The following is a 20,979-nucleotide window of genomic DNA, read 5'->3' as shown; positions in this document are numbered from 1 at the left end:
AAGGGACAAGCCAAAACTCAGCAAAATTCAAGACACGCGAGGTTGAAAGTAAAAAAAAAAAAAGCGACAGGAGAGAGCGAGAAGAGAAGAAAGAACGGAAAGATCTCTTACTCATCGCGAAGGCCCCGTTGCACCGTGGAGGCCTCCGGCACCAGCATTCGTGTGGATATTAGGGCGATTGTCGTGCCTGATTCGGTACGGTCTTGAAATAAGGCCCCCGCGGGCTGACAGCGGCGGCAAGGGGCTCCTCATACAAAGACGCGTAACGGAGCCCACCCTTCGACTCTTCTGCACGAGGAGTTCCTCTTCTTTCCTTACTTTTTTCCCTCTCTTTCACTCTAACGCCTTCAAGCAATCTAATCTCCCTTTCTCTTTGAGCTGCTTCTTCTTCTTCCTCTTGACACGACTGTAATACAGTGACGTTTAAAGTAGGAAGAATCTATTATTGAAAAACTTGTGATTTTTGTCTTGTTTTCGTAACGCACGAAAGTGCTTCCTTAGTTAAGCACAAGCTATCACTTTTTATATCTTTATTTAATCGGTAATATTCGATCGGCAGTTGTCGACACGTGCCACGATACAAGTCTGCCTTTTTCGATGAAATCAATTATGTATGTAGTAAGTAAGAGATTAGAACACAACCGACATTCCCCGGAAGATTGAGCGAGCAGAAGATTCTTCGCGAAGATCGAAAGAACGATGGTAGCTCTTTTCCTTACGTGGGCCTCACGAGGTTCTGTATCATCCTCCGGGCCGGCGTACCAGTCGGCATCGTGTGAAGTCCGGCCGAGCTATTATATCCCCCTTGACCGCCTTCGAGGTGTATATGCCATCCAGGCATCTCTTGAGGGGCATCGCAAAGACGAAGAGAACGAAGGATGCGAGGGAAAAGCTCTTTCTTTCTCACTCTCCTTTTTCCTCATCTTCTTGCATCTCTCCTTGGTTTCTCTCCTCTTCTTTCGTTTATAACCGTTCGAAGAAGCGAAAGAGAATGCAGAAGGGAGAGAGAAAAGAGAAAGAGGAGAGAGAGAGAGAGAGAGAGAGAGAGAGAGAGAGAGAGAGAGAGAGAGAGAGTGTGCGTTGCTGGATCGCGGAGCCGAGAGGTGTCGGGGTCCGCATTAAGGAGGCGGTACGCCTCGAAGGGCCCCGAATTATGACGTCACGGACCGCACACGACGCGATCAGGTGAGCCGAATACAAAATGGATTGTTAATTACGGGGCTCCCCTCTCCCTCTTCCAATCGCCACGGTGGCCGTCACTTACCCTCAGTCTGTTTCAGCGAGTCTCTACACGCGTTCTACATATATATATATATATGTATATATATTGGTATAAAATACATGTATTTTCTATTAATAAAAACATGATAGTCTATGTCGGATCCTGTAAAAATATTCATCTCAAACTCAAATTCGATTTATTGCTGGAATCGTAAAGATAATGTAGAGATTATGTCGATACTGAAGAAACACGCTTCAGGCGAGGAGAAAGAAAAGAGTGAACGAGGAATGCTCGGCTGAAGGAGGCAAGATTAACGGAGAAAGGAGTCATCAAATTCATTAGATCCACTCTCACGAACGAACATTAACGAACTCAAACGTGTGCTCAGCAGGCCATGCTATTCTGGTCGACGGCAGAATCATCCGGTCGATTATGAGATAATGCTGCTCCAAAAAAAAAATAAAGAGTGGGAGATGAAGAAGCAGAGCAGAGCAGAGGTAAAATGGGATGGAGAAGTAAAGATCGAAGAGGGGAAACTCGAAGAGATTTAGAAAGAGAAAATTAAGAATGATATCTCTATCTTTCATGAATCAACGATCATCAAGTACACTGAAAGAAAGTTGTAATGCATGTAAAAACGGAAGATAGATTTATACATATAAAAAGTCAATCTCGAAAAAAAACAAACTTTGGAGTTGGTGAACAATTAAAATGTTTAAGTATATTAGCAACACAGCATAATTACGTGTTAAAGACACTTGAATTTTTTTATTTGTCACTCTCCAGTGTGCTCTCTTAAATATATATTACAGAAAAAGAAATTTCTTCTAGAGAATGTGTATCTGCATAGTGGATCACACGCGACAAATCTGCGATATCAATCAAACAGCTGTGCACTATAAAAATTGTGATATAAAATTACAACAAGAAAAGAAAATGTAGGAACGTCTACGTGAAGGTCACTGTAAGTAATATTGAGATCGACAGCAATAGTTATAACTTTTCAAACGTATTGTAACATTTACACGCAAATGTAAAATAACATAACGTAAACGTAACATAACATGTTTTAACGTTGTAAATATAACATATATAACATTATACTATGTCATTTATATACAACTTTAACCAAAAACATATTTATACTACAATACAGCATAAAAAAATATGCTTGTGTGTAAATTTATGATTTTTATATTACATTATTATAATAGTGTGATATTTACATTTATTCCTTATGTATGTATACATATATATGTACATATGTACGTACATATATATATGTGTGTGTGTGTGTTTTTACACATTTACAGTGTATCGATACATCGATTACTTTCTGACTCGGTGAAAATGCAGTAGCGTGAGAAAGGGTCAAACATTGTGCCTGAACGAATCGTAGATTGGTCCGATCTGTGTGTAATATACCACCGATGTATGTACACATACGAACCGCGCAATCTAAGACACGTTAACGATCCTTAATCGGTCCGTGAATCAACACGCTGCTACGGAGTTTCTATCTCTGACATTACAGGTTGCTCATGCGCAGAATTATCTTAAAATACGTTATATTGCCGCACGTGCTACTATATTAAAATTTCTAATCTTAAAAACATGCCGCCATATTCTCTATATATTCTCTAGCACTTTGATATAACGTGTTTGAATTATAGATATCGCTTCATCTATCTCGAGCTCTGCATCTTCATCAGAATCCTTATTAAAACAGAACATAAATAATGTACAAAGATAGACAGTAAAATAATGTGAGTATAGTTATCGTAATTTAAAGAAAAATTAAACAATAAACAATTAGTAACCTTCCAATTTGCAAATCCTTTATTTAAAAGCTGCAACTACATATATTTATCGCAGATATTTTTCTATCATTGCCTGCTGACATCATTCTACGATAATGTCTGTGACATTATACAATCATACCTGCGAGACATCGTCGCGGCGCAATAAATAATAGTCAGCAGTTTTAATAACCGCCGGTTGATTATATGTACACAAAATTCACATATTCGATCCGACATTAATATAAGCGTAACGAAGGCAACTTGGGCGGCGGTGAAAATCCAAGGAGCAAAATTGCTTCGCACAAATGAGTATTTATGAACCTATCGCGGCTCTATATTATGCCTCATTTTGCCGGAGAATCGATTAGCTCTAATCGTGACATATAAACAAAACGTTAATAAACATTAATAAACGCCAGTCTCGATCGGGATTTCTTCGCGAGCAAAGAAAAAAAGAGGAAAATAAAAAGAAAAAATATATTTGATACGTTTTCACGTGTATGTAACACACGCGCATAATCTTCTTGTTGGTTTATAATCAGACGTGTTTCTGCTACGAACGCGTACAAGCACACATGTTAATCTCAATTAAGCATCGTACAATTGTTTTTTTTTTTTTATATAATTATAGTCTATAAATTTAAATCTATCTTGTGTGACGAAGAAACGTTAGTTTAATATAAAATATTTTTAATCTTTCCTTTTTAAAGAAAATTTCTTAATTTAACATACACAATTCTTTTACAATGTTTAAAAGTTAATTTTTGGCACACGATTGTGTTCGCAAGATTGGTTTACATTTCATGATCATAAGTGGCATAATTCAATCCAATCGAGACATAGAAGAGGAGACAAATTGTATTTTATGACTATTTATAGACTCGTGTAAACAAACTAGCAGACACACGCATATATACTAAGATGTCAATTATCGTGACTTGTGAGCCTTCGAATAAATAATTAAAATACGCACGAGAGATTATCGTCGCGAGTGTGCAATTCGTTTACTTTTCGTACAAGTGCCATATAATGCATAATGAAGCCCTTTGTGATCAAGATGATTCAAAAGAAAGATTAGACTTTTATGTAACATATAATAAGCGCTTTTTGTTGAAAAGACGCTTAAATTAATATCAAATCTCTCTATGCACTGAATATCTTTTATTTTTTTAATTAATTTTCTCTTCACCTTTTTTACACATAGAGACATCATTTTTAAATGTTTATTGTATAAAATACATTAAATTGGTAATTGCGTGTAAAAAGGGACGTAGCTTAATACGTGAAGATCACCGTAAGTAAAATCTTGCTCGCTATCTCACGACGATAGATCTGCCAACGTATCAAGACGAGTCCCACAATTCCCTCGGGACAGGCCCGAGAGAATTGTGGCCTCGTGTGCGCTGATCGAGGAGGAATCGTAGATCGCGATTGACCTCCGGCGAGATTCAAGAAGAAACGCGTTATATCTCGAGAGCACACACATGATTGCACGGGTGGTCTGTCTCTCCCTGATACAACGATCGAGATCTTCACCGCTTTAAATCGTTGTAAGCTTAAGATACGACCTGGTGCGTTTTGACTTTGTAATGGGTTTTCTTGCCTGTGTATCGCTTGTCATCAATTTTTGTCACCACGGATACCATAGTAACGTTATGACAGATGAGATATATCCGATTAACTTGTAAACGTCGCCACTGAATAAGATCGATTTGGATTGTCGGGTAAACATTGAAAAATGCCAAAAAAATTTAATTTCAACTAATGTGTTTTCTTCTTTTCCTTTCCGCTTGTGTTGCGCAAGTTTTGCACATTATTTATTTTGATACGTCAAAACTCTCTTGTAACATTTATAATATCATTCTCTTCAAAAGTAAAAATATAATTTGTCCATATTACCATACTACTACCATATTGGTCTGCTGATATTAATACATCCTAAATAAAACCAGGCAATTATCATATATCATTATTTATAGTGCTGTCGAAACAGAGATCATCGTGGATCACGTCAAGGGACCCACCGCGCGGCCGCGCAGGAAATCTCGTTGATCTTTTCGTGGAACTCTATCGTACGCGGGCGAAGGGGTTAAGAGAGATTGAGAGGGGGAAGGAGATCAGAGATCGGCTCTCACCGATCGAGAGATGTCTGAATAATAGAGCTGCATCATCGTATTTAATAATCGTACAATGGACGACGTGACGCGATAAGATCGCGATCGTTTCGGTGGATGGGCGAGCTCTCGATAAGCTGGTCGCTCATAATAACGCAATTAACACTTCTTTGTTCGAGCAATTTTCGTCTCGCTCGCCTTGGTGAATCGTCGCGAATTGCAGTGTATTGGTGCACGAAGAAACCTGGCACTGCGAATACTGTATATATACATTCTTAGATCATTTATATTTCAAACTTAATACAATTTTATATGTGTGTGTACGTGTGACTCAAATTGTCAAAAATATACACATTTGACTCAAACATGTAGGAGACAGAACTAATCTGCAGCATCGCAAATTAACAATAAAATCTTGATACGTTCGTTTTGAGAAAAAAAATTTATATATTACTATATAATCTAGTATAATATAAATTTAATATAATCAATTAATATTTTATCATGAAAATACAACATCTACATTACTCACATTTTTGAACAAATTAAAAAAAAGATTGATTAAATTATAAAATTTATTTAAACAATTGTTTTATTATTATTATTATTGTTGTTGTTGTTGTTGTTATTATTATTATTGTGATCCAAAAAATCACGATAAAAAGAAAAGAGAAAGCGGCGCGTGTATGCGATACAAACCGACATATGTACGTACGAAGTATTTAGTACTCGACAAAGATTGTAAGCAAAACACGCCGATAAAAAGAGACTGTTCGATAAGCGACGCTCATATCACAGGCTTATCGAACCACAAACGGCTGCAAATCCTGTTGAACGAAGTGTTTTCTGTCAGGCGGAACATAAAGTATTTATATTATATTAGCTAATATATTTCTCTCTGTAATTCTTGAACACCCTAAAGTGCCTGATACACCAGCAAAGCTCGACCTCCAGTTGATTACGATCGTTTACGACCGCTAAATCACCCAACGTCTCCCCTCCTTTTTCTCTTTATTTGCGTAACGTCATGATAGCCCTAATCGCTGAAACCGGTAGTAAAACGATCGTTACTAGTTGCGACAAAGAAACCGCCACCTTCGAGAACAAACGAGCCAATAAAACCGCTTTACCGAGTCCCTTCCGTTTCGCCGTACATTCAAAAACGCGCATATCGTTATGCGTGTTTTTCTCATCATGCACTTAAAATTCCAGAAAAGTATAGAGAAACCATTTCAGATACGCGACGAGAATACGGGAATGTCCTCGACGGTAGTACCAACGTTTAATATTTTAGAATTAACTGCCGTACAAAATTTACAAAAAAAAAAGAAAAAAAAACAAGTATAAAATTTTATCAGAATTTACATGAAGTTGCACTAAGCGCATTAAACGCATCAAGTATGGTTCTTTGGTAACATAATTGCATATAAATTCTCATTAAACATGTATTAAATGTATATATATATATATATATATATATATATATATTTATTTATTTATTTTAAAAACTTTGTTTTCTAGCATACGATAGCATATATTTTTTCTTCTACAGATTGTCTGTCTCGATAATGAAAAAATAAGCGATCAATTTCTCCAATACATGTTTTCGTCATAAATAATACTCGTGACTGAGAACTACGTACAACATTACCAATCAAATTTATCGTTTTTTCAATAATGTAGTCAACATAATACTTATCGACTATTGTTGTGTATTTATATACACACAACAATAAAAATTTCAACACTTCTTTCTTTCGTCTTTTCACTTCTGTTTACTCGTTGTTTGAAGCGACATTACGTAATTAAACAACATTCATACGTGATGTAGACAAACGTCCACAAATATCTGCGGCGTGGATGTTGAGATTTTAATCGGACTTTGCCACAAGTAGAACAACAGCGATTAGCCTTCTTCGGTGCACACTTACTCGACCGTCTCTAATCTTCACTGTCGTAGGTGGCTTTAAGAGATGGTTATCGGTAAGTCGCAGGCATAAGTTTGCTCGGAAGGGATAGAGATTGCTTAGAAAGGATACTCTATCAACTTCAACCCTTTACACGATCTAGATCTTGCGACGATCCTTCGTATTTGTCATTCCAAGCACGCGATAATGAAAAGAAAAATAAATTTAACATCTTTCACGAACAAATGAGAATTTGAGATTGGAATATGATACGAAAGAATTATCGGCAATGTGAAATAGTATCTTAATAAGTCTTTACACGATGTACATCTTATATTTACATATATATCTCTCTATTTTAATATTTTGATTTACAGGCATTTGAAACATAAAACAGAATTAAAATATTGATTATTCATTAAGACATATATAAAATGGCTGTATTAATTTTTATATAATCTTTATTAAGTCATAAAGTTCTGAACTTCATACACAGATATATGTTAAGTGCAAAATCCAAGAAATTCCTTTTGGGGGAAAATAGAAGATAAGAAAACAAGTTCCGAAAAAATGAGCGAAACATATATTGCTTCGGGACGTGAGTGAGTATTATAAGGTCTAAAATGTCAGCGTGTGATGTAAAAAAACGTTTTGTAGTCGCTATATACGAAGATGGTTGAGCATGAAAGAGAGATAATCTGAGTGCTATATATATACGATCAAACAACGAATCTCCTGTACGCTTACTATAGTATAGCTATCGGCGAGTGCGAGATCCGACAGCTTCGGAGGTGGCAATGAGCCCGGGTCCCGCCTGCCGCCACACCCACACACGTATATCTTATTTTTTCTTTTTATTTATTCGAATTGCTGTTGGTCGAGAGCCACTCTTCGAATCCCCATGGCTCGGTTGCCATAATAGGCAAGCATGGTGGCCCACCGCAATGACCCGCAACGGCCTTCCTCTTCGCGCTTGCAGCCACCATTTTTCACCTGCAGACGCATCTCTATGCAAACGCATGATATTTACCGCAGATGTTTTTTACAAATGCAACAATCAATCATTTTTTTTTTACATATTTATTTCACAGTAAAGTCGAGTAAAAATATTTACGAAGATATAAGGAACAAATACTTTTGCTCTGTAGAGACTCAGTTTTAAATATCTTAAATATTGTTTTTTAAACCTATTAAATTATATTATTATTGTTGTTGTTGTCGTTATCTCTGGAATGCTCATCCTTTTCTAACTTAACCTATTGTAATGTTTAAGAAATAAAATTGCGTTCAGTGTGAAAGATGGCCGTGCATCGATTGATAGGAGTACTATTGAACAAAGATGAAGAAAAAAGGAAAAAGCAAAAAAGGAAACGAAGAATAAGTATTGGGAGAAGAACGAGTGTGTGCTCGCAAAAATCGCATCAACGGGAACGTTAAAAATACAACATAAAAAAAGTTAAGAAATAAAAGTTGTACACATAAGTGCTTATAAAATAATTATAAATACAATAATAGTATTGAAAAGAAAGCACAATCAAAAACAATTACTAGTTTCAAATTTGTTTTTTTTTTTTTTATGTTAAAATTCGTGCTTAGTTTTAAACTATATAAGCCTTAATTCTTTGTTAATTTATTTTTTTATGTGTTTTATATTTTTTTATCATCTCTTTACATAAGACAAAAATATAAGATTATAAGATACTCCTTTCTTTTTTTGATAAACGTTCTGAAATTAAATTATTTTGAAAGCGCCATACTTGAAAATGTATCTCTATACCTTGCTTTCCAAGTAACCAGTAGTTTGTCAATGACTTGAGTTTCTCAAAAGAGATTTACCTATAAAAAAAAAAGAATTTTTTTCTTATTGTATTTTTCTCTATGATACATTTGTCGTTGAGTTTATCTTCAATGGCACGATCCTAATTCGCTTGATGATTTATTCAAGTCGTACGGGATTGTAAACCTATCATCTGATGATCAATGTCAGAAGAAAAGAGAACGAACACGATATCGTATTGATGATATCATGAATATTGGTGTATATCTTGTCTCTCTTGCCTTCTCTTTCTCTACTCTCTTTGCAAAAAAACATAAGTATGTGCGCGCGCGCGCACACGTACATGGTATAATATCGCGTAATGTACAAAGAAAAACGTAAAACGGAAGAATCATCCTTGAAGACCCTTTCAATCGCTTAAGTCGTTATAACGAAGATCGGCGAAAAGAATTCCCCGCGTATCGAAGCGTCTATTGTGCGTATTGCGCCTCGGCAAAGAAAAAAAAGACATCCAGGTCGAAGATCGTCATCACTGCCAAGACTTTGTTCTTGTTTCCTTTCTCAAGTAACCGTGTTTTCTCGACTGTGATTTTTCCCGATCTTTCTATGGACTCGCGTGTAAACGCATGAATGCGCAAAGATGAACGCGAGCTCTAGAAGCTGAAAATGGTGCTGGACGAAACGTTCATCCTGCGATGGAACGTGGTGAACGGGCGGAACCTCTATGATCCTCGAAAGCAGATTATTGGGGCTACTTTAACGAGCAGATTGATTACGCTCGGACGCACTCCAACAAGTGCCTTTTAACGGAAAAACGACGGCGATGATACGTTCGGTGTATCCGGCCTGTCGATCGTGCGATCGAGCGTTACACATTGCAATAGATACCTTTCATCGAGCGTTGTTCATACGACGGTGTGCAGCGAAGAAAGGTACGATGTACCTGAGCTACCGCACTTCCTCTCGGCCTGAAAAAAAGCTGTCGCATCTCTGTCTAATTCGTAATGTTATAAAAATTTGCGGTATTGTAAAAATTCAACTGCCGACATGATGATAAAATATTGAATCACACAAAACTATTATACAATCAAAAGTTTCTACTCGCAATCAATTAATCGATTATTAAACATCTTTTTCTCTGGTTCTCATTTTGTTTGAATGTTTCTTATTTTTATCGGTATTCAATATACCGCTTTGCTTGTGTTTTTGTGAAAATGTAAATCATCTTTCTCTTCTTTAAATTATTTCAAAAAGTAGATTTTCAAGAATGATTATAGTACGATATATCATAAATGAAGGCATTGTCGCAACGATCTTACCGGATCTGCACTTTTGTTCCTTTCTGGAACATTTATAGTGTCGAACAGTCTAGGGCAATTTTTTTAGCAGACGTTTTTAACTATGTAAGCTCGCGCAGAAACAAACGGAGTAACCGTGATTAAAAGAATAAACCTGTGACAACAGCATGTGCATAGTTTTCTTTATTCGTTTTTTTTTTCGGAGTTAGATATTATATTTGATCCCATTAGTAGGCACAATTGAAAAAAGACTTTGAAGATTTATGTTTATAACTCTTACTTTTTAATTGTGATAGAGTTATATTTGTTTAAAAATTTACTTTTAGAAATTTATATTACTTATTCAAAAAATATATGTATAAAAAAAGGAGTTTAAAAAGTCACGTATATTTCTGTAAGAAAGTGTTTTTATTATACGTATGTATAACCAGCTTTATAGCGATATCTGTTTTTTTGTTTCTCACTTATGCAAATTCGGTAAGAGATCTAACTCTAATATTTTAGAGAATTTTTATAATGAAGTTTTACTAAACTATCGCGAAAGAAAGACCACAAAAACTATGACCTACACTATAACTATAAATTCATGATCTTTTTAATTTTTTTTTAAATTCTTTTATTGAAGCATTGTAGCAAACACCGCGGAAAATTGAGAGCAGATTTCTAAGAGATTAGTTAAAAAGAGAAAAATTTTGTTAGTGTTCTTTTCCGATTTCAAAAACTTAGAAATGTTTTAATAAAAGATGTTATAAAATGACACTATTTTTGCTGTGCCGTATATAATATAATATTTTCATAATATATTCTATATTTTATTCTGTATATTCAATATGTTTTTTGTCAAAACATGTGATGTAGTATCACGCTGTATACTTAGTATATTATCGGTAACACGATATATTAGCGGTTTGTCTCGCTAATAATTACTACGTATTTTTCCGAATTAAACTAGAGTTTTTATATGTTCTAAATAACTGTTTATAATTTCAACTAACATTATTGGATTTCTTGCGCTTCAAACACTATAAGAAATTATGTCTGAACTTTTTCTAAACACAAAACAAAAACCAATAGACCTTTTTGTGACATTTTACTACAGAATACTATTTTACGTACAGAAGATTACAATACAAATTGATTCTCAGATGTAAATGTTACTATATGTTATTCTTCTGTTAATTAAAAAGAATTTTAAATAAAATCGTTTTCTTAAATTTTATTACAACATAGCACACACACTGAACTGTGAGAGAAAAATATATCTAATGTTACATAACTATCCCACTAATCGAACGAATGGAATTATTGGCTGTAAGCGAGTCACGAAGCGCTAAGCAATAAAGCGGCGCTCCTCCCAACGCCCCCATATGCAAATTCATAGTCGACTGCATCGCGCGCTTGAAGGCTTAACCAATCGGTACCTTTCACGCATCGTTAATCTATTGCTTCGATTTTCCCATTGAAATGTATGCCGTATATGCGATATTCTAACGGCGAAAGTACCACACACGCTGTAATACGCGTATATACAAACGAGTAATAAATTCTATGTTTTATTAAATATATGTACATGAGACAGAAAAAACAATTTTACAACAGAAAGAAAAAATAACAATTGATATTAACATAATTAATATTAATTATGTTATAAGCATGTAGAAAATTAAGAAGAAGTTAATAGACATAATAGGCAAATAGAATGTGCCGCAAAATGTTTTTGATGATTGCTAGATCATATGTATAATTTACATTTAAATAAGATAATTTATCTAATTATTTCATTGTATGTGATGTAAAACAAAAAAGAATACATATAGGAACTATAATTGTAAAAAAAAAAATGTATGTAGTATTAATGTAGTATTCTTTTTCAAATTTTATTTGTCAATTTCATATTAAACAATTCTTTCAGGATCACAAATATTCTTAGCCAACGATACACGCCTTACTTAGAAAAAATATCTGCGTATATTATATTTCTTTGGCGAGATGTGAGTACTCCCAAGCTTGCACATAGTAACAATCAAGAAATTTATTATGTCGCGAGTCTCTAAGACGTATATCCTGTGTGCTCGCGCGTATTATTGTAAATTATCTTATCTGTCTTACTTATCTCACTAACCCGTCATCGTTCCTGTTAGCCCGCACGCAATCGGTGAAAGTCCATAATTACGGACGGCAACTTACCCCACAACAGTAAATAAATGTTAATATCGACCGCGAATAAACTGGGTATATCCTTTACGCAGGTTGTACAGAGGGTCGCAATTATTATTATCATTATACAATGTGTTGAATATATATATTCATCCCCATCAGCCCTTCTCCTGTTCCCTCGGAACTTCAAAAGTTCGTTTCTCTACCGGAATGCATATTATTAAAACATTCCAGAGTGCTCCCCACATCGACCTCAGCGTGCTTTGCAGGGACGTCGGGCAGATTCATCATTTTCAGCGTATCCATGGCGATTGAAACTCTCTCTCGAGAATTCTGTTGGCCATCATTATATAAAAATTTTATCTTTTACGAGCGTTCGAAGAACGCGAACAATTACTACGAGTTTCTTTGTTTACTTAAAACTTTTGCAGTCTGACGCGCCATAAACAAAAAACGTTAAATAGGATGATGCTTAACCAAAAGCAAAACTGTATTTTGTCATCAGCACGTTTGAAATGTAACTATTGGTAAAATAAGAAAAGAAAAATTCTTTTATAAAGTTTTCTTTTTACATCCGATAAGCTTTCAATTCCAAAAACTGTTCTGCTATTAAGTATATATATGGACAACAGAAAAAATTTGCTGAGCTTATTAAATTGAAACAATATACGTTTTATAAGCAACATATGTACGTTTGATAAAACAATAAATTCAGTAAACTTAGTCGATTTTTTTCACTCGACATAGTAACTAATCTTCTTGCAAAATTGCTTCTCTCATGATATGAGATACATAGGTAAAAGAACATTTTTCGTAGAGCTTTTGATATTCATTTTTTATAGAACAAAATAAGCAGAATAAAAATCAAAATAATCTGGGTTTTGCTTTTGATTTTTATTACGAAATATTACGCAAAGGATAAAGATAGCGCATCTATTATCATTTCTTCATTACCTTCTTATACTTACATTCTTGCTAACGGACGGATGTCTCAATTAAGATCGAAGGGGATCGGCTGCAATTATCGACAATTTTCACACTGCTATTTCATCGCGTCTCTTTTTCTTGTCTTCTTTTGCTTTCTCTTCTCTTTGAATAATAGCTACTTTGAAAAAAAACAAAACTATGCTTTGCACGTGCATCAATCAATTATTGTGTTATACGTTACTATCACATACATTGAATCTATTTGTGTTGTTTACACTTTTTTAATTTTATTTCGGTTTTCTTTTCTTATATATCAAAGTACAAAAATTTGCACGAAGTATGAGCAGCATAAATAGACTCATTTTTACCCGTATTACAAACATCTTTGGCACTTATATGTTTGTTTATAGTAAATTTGTTTATAGTAGAAGTAATAAATCATAACTTGTGTATTATATGTGTGTATATATATATATATATGTATACCAACTTTACAAACTTTATAACTGTTTCTAGTATTGAACAAGTTGGAAATATTATCTTGTAAATATTACAATTAAAAAATATTACAATTAAAAATGTCATTTTGGAATACCTACTTTTTATATTTGTTTTTATAATGCTTTCACCTATGATTGTTTGTAAAATATTTTCTGTTATATTCAAAGTTTTTGTCATACAATTTACAGTATATTATAGATAATTGTTTGTTGACATATACTGAGAGTCATATAGTAAGTACTAATCATACGTCACTTTTTACCATAATTTCAGATTGCGAGAGACACTTAATGTTTCTTAAGCTCAAATTGAAAACTGTATGCACAAATAGGTAAATAAATGCGGCAAGATATCTCTCTTCCTCCCTCCCTTCTTCTTCTTCTTCTTCTTTTTCTTCTCTCTCTCTCTCTCTCTCTCTCTCTCATTGCGCATTGTCGAGAAAACGACCATTAGCATTGAATCGTACTATAAATTACGGCCATGATGCGGCAAGCAAGCTAAAGTAATCTCAATCTTTTACCGTGGCATAAATCACTCCCTTGCTAATGCTGCGTTGCCAATAACGCACGAACTCGAGTACGCGAATATTTACGAGAACATTTAATTAACCGACATTTCTTGCATTCGAACGATGAATCGCGAAATTATCTCACAAGAATTGTATCTATAGAAATTGATAACGCTCACAACTATTTTCTCTTTCTCTTTTCTTTTTTCTTGCATAGTTTGTCCTTCATATTTTTTTTTTCCAAGCTGGCCAATTAGATTGCCAAGCGACGGTGCATTGCGCGGTGATAGGATGATCGAGCGTTCCGATTGTATCGGCGCTCGCGTGCCATGATCACGGCCAAGACACTTGATAGCCCGATAAGTAATGCACCCTGATAGAATGACAGAAGATGTACGCTCCGAAAAGAGACAAGATGAAGAAGGAAGAGAAGAGAGATCGGTCAAAAGAAGCGCGCTTTCAGCAGGGTTTGTGTGGAAGCACGAGGTTATCAAGATATCGCGGGAGCGGCAATGAGTGTCCCTCTACGAAATGAATAGACATGGCTGATTTTTTTTCGCGAGGTATAAAGAATCATATGGCAGCATATGTGTTGTAAATGATTTACCACGATAAATTGCCATCTTTTTTTTTTATCTTTTGTCTAATATTTTCTGACATACAAGGTAACAGTAAGAGCCATAAGATCGTTTTTTTTTCTGTTTTCCGCATTTATTAGTTTCGAAACGCAACAATAATGGTGCGCTGACTCGCTTTTGCGATCGGAATGTGATGTAGGTATTTAAAATCGTTTGCATCAAATAGATTAACAAAGTTTAACTTATCAAATTTCTTTGTCTTTTGATGTGTTACTTTAGTTAAAAGTGCTGAAAATTGAAAATAAATTCAATCAAACGACTTTTCGAGACGCATATTTTATAAATTATTTTTTATAAACGTATCAAAATAATGTGTAAAATAAAAATACAAATTACAGTCTCAAAATTGCTTTTTATTATCTATAAAATTAACTTCTGCAGATCTGTTTATTTAAAACTATTTATTTCGCCAACTGTGCCCAATAAGTCGTACAGCTGTTTTTGCCAGCGTATGGGGCCTAATTAAGCATAGCATAAAGAACGGAATTGAGGGTGAGCACGAAACGAGAGTCACCACGGATTTGTTCTTGTTGTTACTGATTGCCGAAAGAGACCCCAGCTGACTGAGCTTTGTGCCTAGGATGTCGTTTGATCTTCGATCACGTGGCGCGGTGGAGTGAATACACAAGCGGCGTACAAGCTAGGGTCGTTGCAGTTAATTGCCAGCTCAACAACCATATCAGTGAAATCTGCGACAACTTTCACATCGCGACGACGAGAGATCGAGATCTGCTTGCAAGCAAGAAGGACATAATCCTCCCTTGGTATGATTTTTCTGATCGCGATGACCAAGAATTTTTGTACGGATATAATATCAGATATGTGCTGTTAATTAGCTGTAGAGAAAACAACAAACCGGCGTGTCGCATACTATTTTGATTTGGTTATCTATTCGCGTTTGTTTTGCAATTGCTTGTCTGCTTGAACAATAAAAGAAACGAACTGTGTGTATATACATATATATGCAGATTGTAAATATCAATACAGTTTTTTAATTATCACACACAAGTGCGACTGAAATAAAATTAGTATTTCAAACAATTAAAAGTTGTTTTACTTCAAAACACACACCGTAATATTTATAGTTTTTATAAGTAAAAAATCATTAAGTTATGTTTTTTGTAATTTACATTGTATATCACACGATATTCATCAAGCTCTCAATGTACAAAATATAGCAATGATGAGTTTTAAAAACTTCTGAAATGCGAGGGAGCAATAATTACTTCTATACCTCGTTAGCAAAAGATTTCCAAGTTGAAATATTATTTCTTGATACAAGCTAGAATCTGAAGAAAGACAAGAGAATGAGAGAGAGAGAGAGAGAGGGAGGGGAGATGAGAGTAGGCGGACGGCAGTTTGTGTAAGGGAGGAAGATAGGCTTCAATTATACCGATTGACTCCTCCAGTGACGCTAGAGTAGGGGAATTTCGCTCCTCCCACTATCCCATCACGTGATCTCAAGCAACCTTTCTTCCTTCCTGTTTGTTTTCTTTTCTTTTGATATAGTAAGAGAGTGATGATTTTCCGAAAAATGCGTAAGGAACGCCTTTGGATATGATTCACTTATCTGTAATAAACAAAGTATGCGTGTCAAAATGCACACGTAAGTTTTGTTAAATAAATAATAACATTGTAAGAAATAATTAAAACAAATGTATTAATTAAATACGTAATTATAAATGTACAGAAGATCGAACACACAGAAAAAAAATAGATTAAGAATTATGACTTTGAGAGTCAAATGCTGTACGTGTGCGAAATATATATTTTTAACGTGTAAATTAATACACATAGAATTTAAATTGAATTTACACGTTAAAATAATAATTATAAATATCAGTTCAATAACAATTCTAAATTTATATAAGACAAACTAGAAAAAAATAAAACTTTTGTATTACAAACACTCTCCGACATGCGAAAATTCAGGTCGTTAATACTAGCATACCTGTTGGTCAGGAGAAAGATGTTTCCAGACAAGTTTTCGAGAGCGAGAACCACGCTGAGGGCGAGAAAAGGAAGAATTTAAGACAGGAAAAAGGGGAAAAAAGAGATGCACAAGCATTCACGCTTTTTTTGTCCTTCTCTCTCTCTCTCTCTCTCTCTCTCTCTCTCTGTCTCACGTGCTTCCTGCCTTCGCTATTTCTCTCTTTCCATCCCTGGTCTTGGCGTCTTTGTTCAGATGATTGAGTTTCTGTTCGTTTCTCTTCGTCTTTCATATAAAATCTCGGGGTAGTGGCTGACGGTGGTGGTGGTGGTCGTGTCTGGATGGTGATGGTTATGGTGGAGGGGGTAGTTGGTTCTTTCGAGCCTATACTATCCCTATAGGAGGGCGAGGAGGGTTCCCATGCGCACTGCGCACCGAGTTCATCATAGACAGAGCGATCTCCCTGACAGCTTCTCGTCGAGTCTTGACCAAGCGGAATCATTCAGATTCTGTCCATCTCTCAGTCTCTGCGGTATAGCTTCGTGTCGGTGTCAACGAACGAAGGAGAGGAGGAGAACAAAAGTGCGTGACTTTTTTCTCGCATTCCTTGATCGGACACTTGCTCTCGATCGTCATACTTGTCCACTTCCTCTGCCAAACTTCTTATCATTTCCACTGTCTTGTCTGTCAGGTTTTTTTCTCAAGTACCAAAGTGCTTTTTTCTTCAAGTACTGAAGCGGCTCACCTTTGATCGCATCCTTTTCTCAGCGGGAATCTTCACCCCGCAGACACGATCCGACAAAACGCGTTGACACCTCCACTCGTGGAGTCTTTCGAAGAGGATCAGATTTATCTCTCTCTTTCCTTCCCTTCTTCTCTTCTCTCTCTCTCTCTCTCTCTCTCTTTATGTCTTTTTTTCTATTCCCACCTGATTCTTCCTCTTCCGCAATCATCAAAACCTCGCCTGGATCTGTCGTCACCGTCGCACCGTGCGTGACGATCGCGGGAAGTTTGCTATTCGATTGTTTGCACGAGTGAGAGATAAGCGCGGTTACAAGGGAGAGAGAGGAAGTTCACAGTAGAAGAGGAAGAGGCGGTGTGGTTAAGGAGAAAGAGGAAAAGGACCTGTAGCTGAGAGGCGAGGTAGAGGGGAGATGGTAATGGTTCGCGTGTAGGAGGAGTAGGAGAATCCGAAGGGCGACTTTTCTTTTATTTGAGTTTGACACTTTGCCGTGAGCGCACATACCGGAAGTATCAAGTGAGATATCAAACTATCTTTTCTTCTTTTGTCCACTGTGTCGACAGATTGGTTGACTTATCGAAATTCCGTTATTGATGAAAGAAACCAAAAGAAGAACAAAGTGTACTAGGAGGGTGAATATACAATGGACCGAATATTACCGGATTGTTGGATAGATATTGCCGGAAAAGGTGAATTACGACTTCGCGAAGGTGTAAATTGGATAAAAAAAGCGTTCCAAAGCTATGCTGAAGAATTTCTCCAGCGCCGAAGAGAATGCCAAAGACGGAAGTAAAACAAGTGCAACTAGAATTTTAGTGATAGTGACCTTTTCTCATCGTGTACCTCGACGAAATCTGGACATTGCTAGATTTCTCTTCGCATATTTTGTTCAGAGAACATTTACAGTATTTTCCTTCTCCAAAGATAAATATATCTAACAGAATAAGCAAAAATCATCTCTGAGATATTTTACATCGAACATCGATTTTGTTCTCGACAAACTCCAAAGGCTCTAATAAGAACGTACGCGTAAGTGGTTCGTCAAAGTATAGCGGAGCGTCATTATTAGACGAACGAGTCACGAGAAGGAAGGTGATTACACATCGAGAACGTACCTCGTCATCGAGCGAGCGAGCTGACGAGCAATAAGCGATCACGAGAGCTGGGATCGAAACGCGTATACACGCTCGATGAATCGTCCGATCGTCGCGGAATATCATTGTTCCGTGGTAGTTTTCGGAACGACCCTTCGAAACGGCGAAACTGGGAGCTCTCGAATCGTGCGGTACGTCAAAGGAGAAGCGCCGGTGCCCGGGGCGAGGTGGAGTCCTCGACGCGTGCCAGGCTGCTGATCACAGGCACCGCGGCGAGAAGAGTAGGAAAAGGACCAAAGAATACGAGAAAAGAGAGAGAGAGAGAAAGAGAAAAAGAGAGAGAGAGAGAGAAAGGCTACCTCGATAAGAGCAAGAGAGAAAGGACGAGGAACAGAGAAAGAGAGAGAGAGAGAGAGAAAGAGAGAAAGAAAGATAAAGGAGTAGCATCATTTCAAACGAGAAGGGGTTCTTCCGTTCGGGTGCTAGGGGTGTGTACAACCCTGGACAAGGGGTCGTACTCAACTCTTTAAAGTGGGCAAAACCGTGAAAAAAAAAGAAGACGTTTTTGTGGCGATGACAGAATGCCTCCGTCTCGTGCAGAACCAAACGAAGGACCGCCGCTCAAGATCACTACTAGGACCGGCCTGGCCATTGCTCTATTGCTGATCTTTCTCGAACATCGACAGTAAGTATATCTCTATAATCTGATGGTTTATTTAATAATAAACGTCAAATCTTCTTCTTCAAAAAGTACATTAAATTAAAGTATCGGCATTGAGATCAGAGCACTCGTTAACATTGTTAACGATTTTATATCTGTGTTGATCTTAGAATGTATTTTTTATAATTATAGTTCTCCTTATTATTTAATTTAAAAATGTGATAAACTAATGTAATATATTCTTTTCGTGTAAATATGTATATATATATGAAATATCTTGTAGATATAAAATTATATCGGAATATTTTCTTGGATTTTAATCGCAAAGTAAAACGTAATATACATAGTCTGTTTCATAAAATGTTTGTACATTTATGTACATGAATCTTACGTAATAAGCATTCGCTATACGTGTTCATTATTCAGCGTCATCATCAATATGTTTTCTCTTGAACGTTTTATCTACATTATATTTTCTTTGTGATTGACTAGTAACACATCTCTTTCGAAGTACATATATTTCTCTCATTCTCATCATCTTCTTTCTTTCCCTTCACTTCACATTTTATCGCCCTCGCCGTGAATACTCTTCAAGAGAGCTCCTTCCCTTCTGTACTTCGATCTACACGATACTCCCAGCACGCTGATGTGGACCATAATACAGACGTCAAAACGTCACTCTCTCGCCCGCTTTGTCTGTTCGCTGCGACGGAGCGCTTCAAATCGCAATCCATGAGATACATCACATTTACCACATGGCGAAAGATACATTAAAAGACTATGACAATGTCGCAGACCAACCAAGTTGTACTGCGAACACGAGGTGCCGTGTCTAATTTCGTCGAGGAAAATTTACGAGCACGGTAACACAGCTGGGCTTCTTCGATGTTTTTTTCCTCTATGGTGTCTTCTGTATCCCTGATGTATTCACTCTTTCGAGTCTCTTTGTGAAAAGAATTTGTCAATAGGCTCTCTTCTTTCAAGGCCACCATGCTATCGACGGTTCTACGGAGGTGGTCAATAATGAACTGCAAATAGGCTGTTTGTGACTGAATATAACATCACGATGAACATCCTGCTGCGAACTTTATATTATGGCCCTTTGATCGTATAATACTAATAATCGCACCTTTGCCAGAATCTTACTGAAGGTTCTTTTCGTGAACAAAAAGAGAGAGAAAGAGAGAGAGAGAGAAAGAGAGAGAGAGAGAGAGAGAGAGAGAAAGCAAGCATATTAACACCTTGACGCCGGGGAACGCATATATGCGTCATTTAGATTTTTCACAAAAATAAGTAGATAAAACGCTATAAATTTCAATTTCTCTTCAGAAACGTTACAACAGATGTTTTACGAGTTAAAATAACTGAATATGTTTTAATTTTCTTGTTTTATTTTGTAATGATATCCACATTAAAACTTTGTATATGTTAAAGCGATAAGATACGACTTCAACGTCCTGCTCTGCTGCCGATACTTGAACTGTGATTATGTAAGAGGAAAATAAGATAAGAAATCGATGCTTTCCCACATACAATGTTATGTATGTTTATATATGCTAGAGCAATAAATAAGCACATCTTTCAGTCTTCTCTAGGTTTTCGTAACTCGTATATGTTTCTCCAGGAAAGTTTTTTACTTCTCAACAGTTTTCGCAAAGGAAAATTTGAATTTCTATTTTTATAGATTGTTTTCTAACATAT

General features: G+C 36.1%; 1 protein-coding gene across 1 annotated transcript in view; it reads left to right on the top strand.

Annotated features, from left to right (window-relative positions):
- The first annotated feature begins 17,269 nt into the window (after positions 1–17,269).
- Positions 17,270–20,979, top strand: part of LOC109859099 (protein Wnt-10a) — a 15,805-nt gene continuing 12,095 nt past the window's right edge. The window contains exon 1 of the mRNA XM_020436999.1: positions 17,270–19,302. Coding sequence (XP_020292588.1) covers positions 19,199–19,302 — 104 coding nt within the window. The 5' untranslated portion in view covers positions 17,270–19,198. The remainder of the gene's footprint in view (positions 19,303–20,979) is intronic.

Source organism: Pseudomyrmex gracilis, unplaced genomic scaffold, assembly GCF_002006095.1.
Source record: "Pseudomyrmex gracilis isolate BER0280 unplaced genomic scaffold, ASM200609v1 scaffold_237, whole genome shotgun sequence".
Classification (NCBI taxonomy): Eukaryota; Metazoa; Arthropoda; class Insecta; order Hymenoptera; family Formicidae; genus Pseudomyrmex; species Pseudomyrmex gracilis.
Note: the sequence above shows the minus strand (reverse complement) of the source record. Positions and strands in the feature narration are given on the sequence as shown.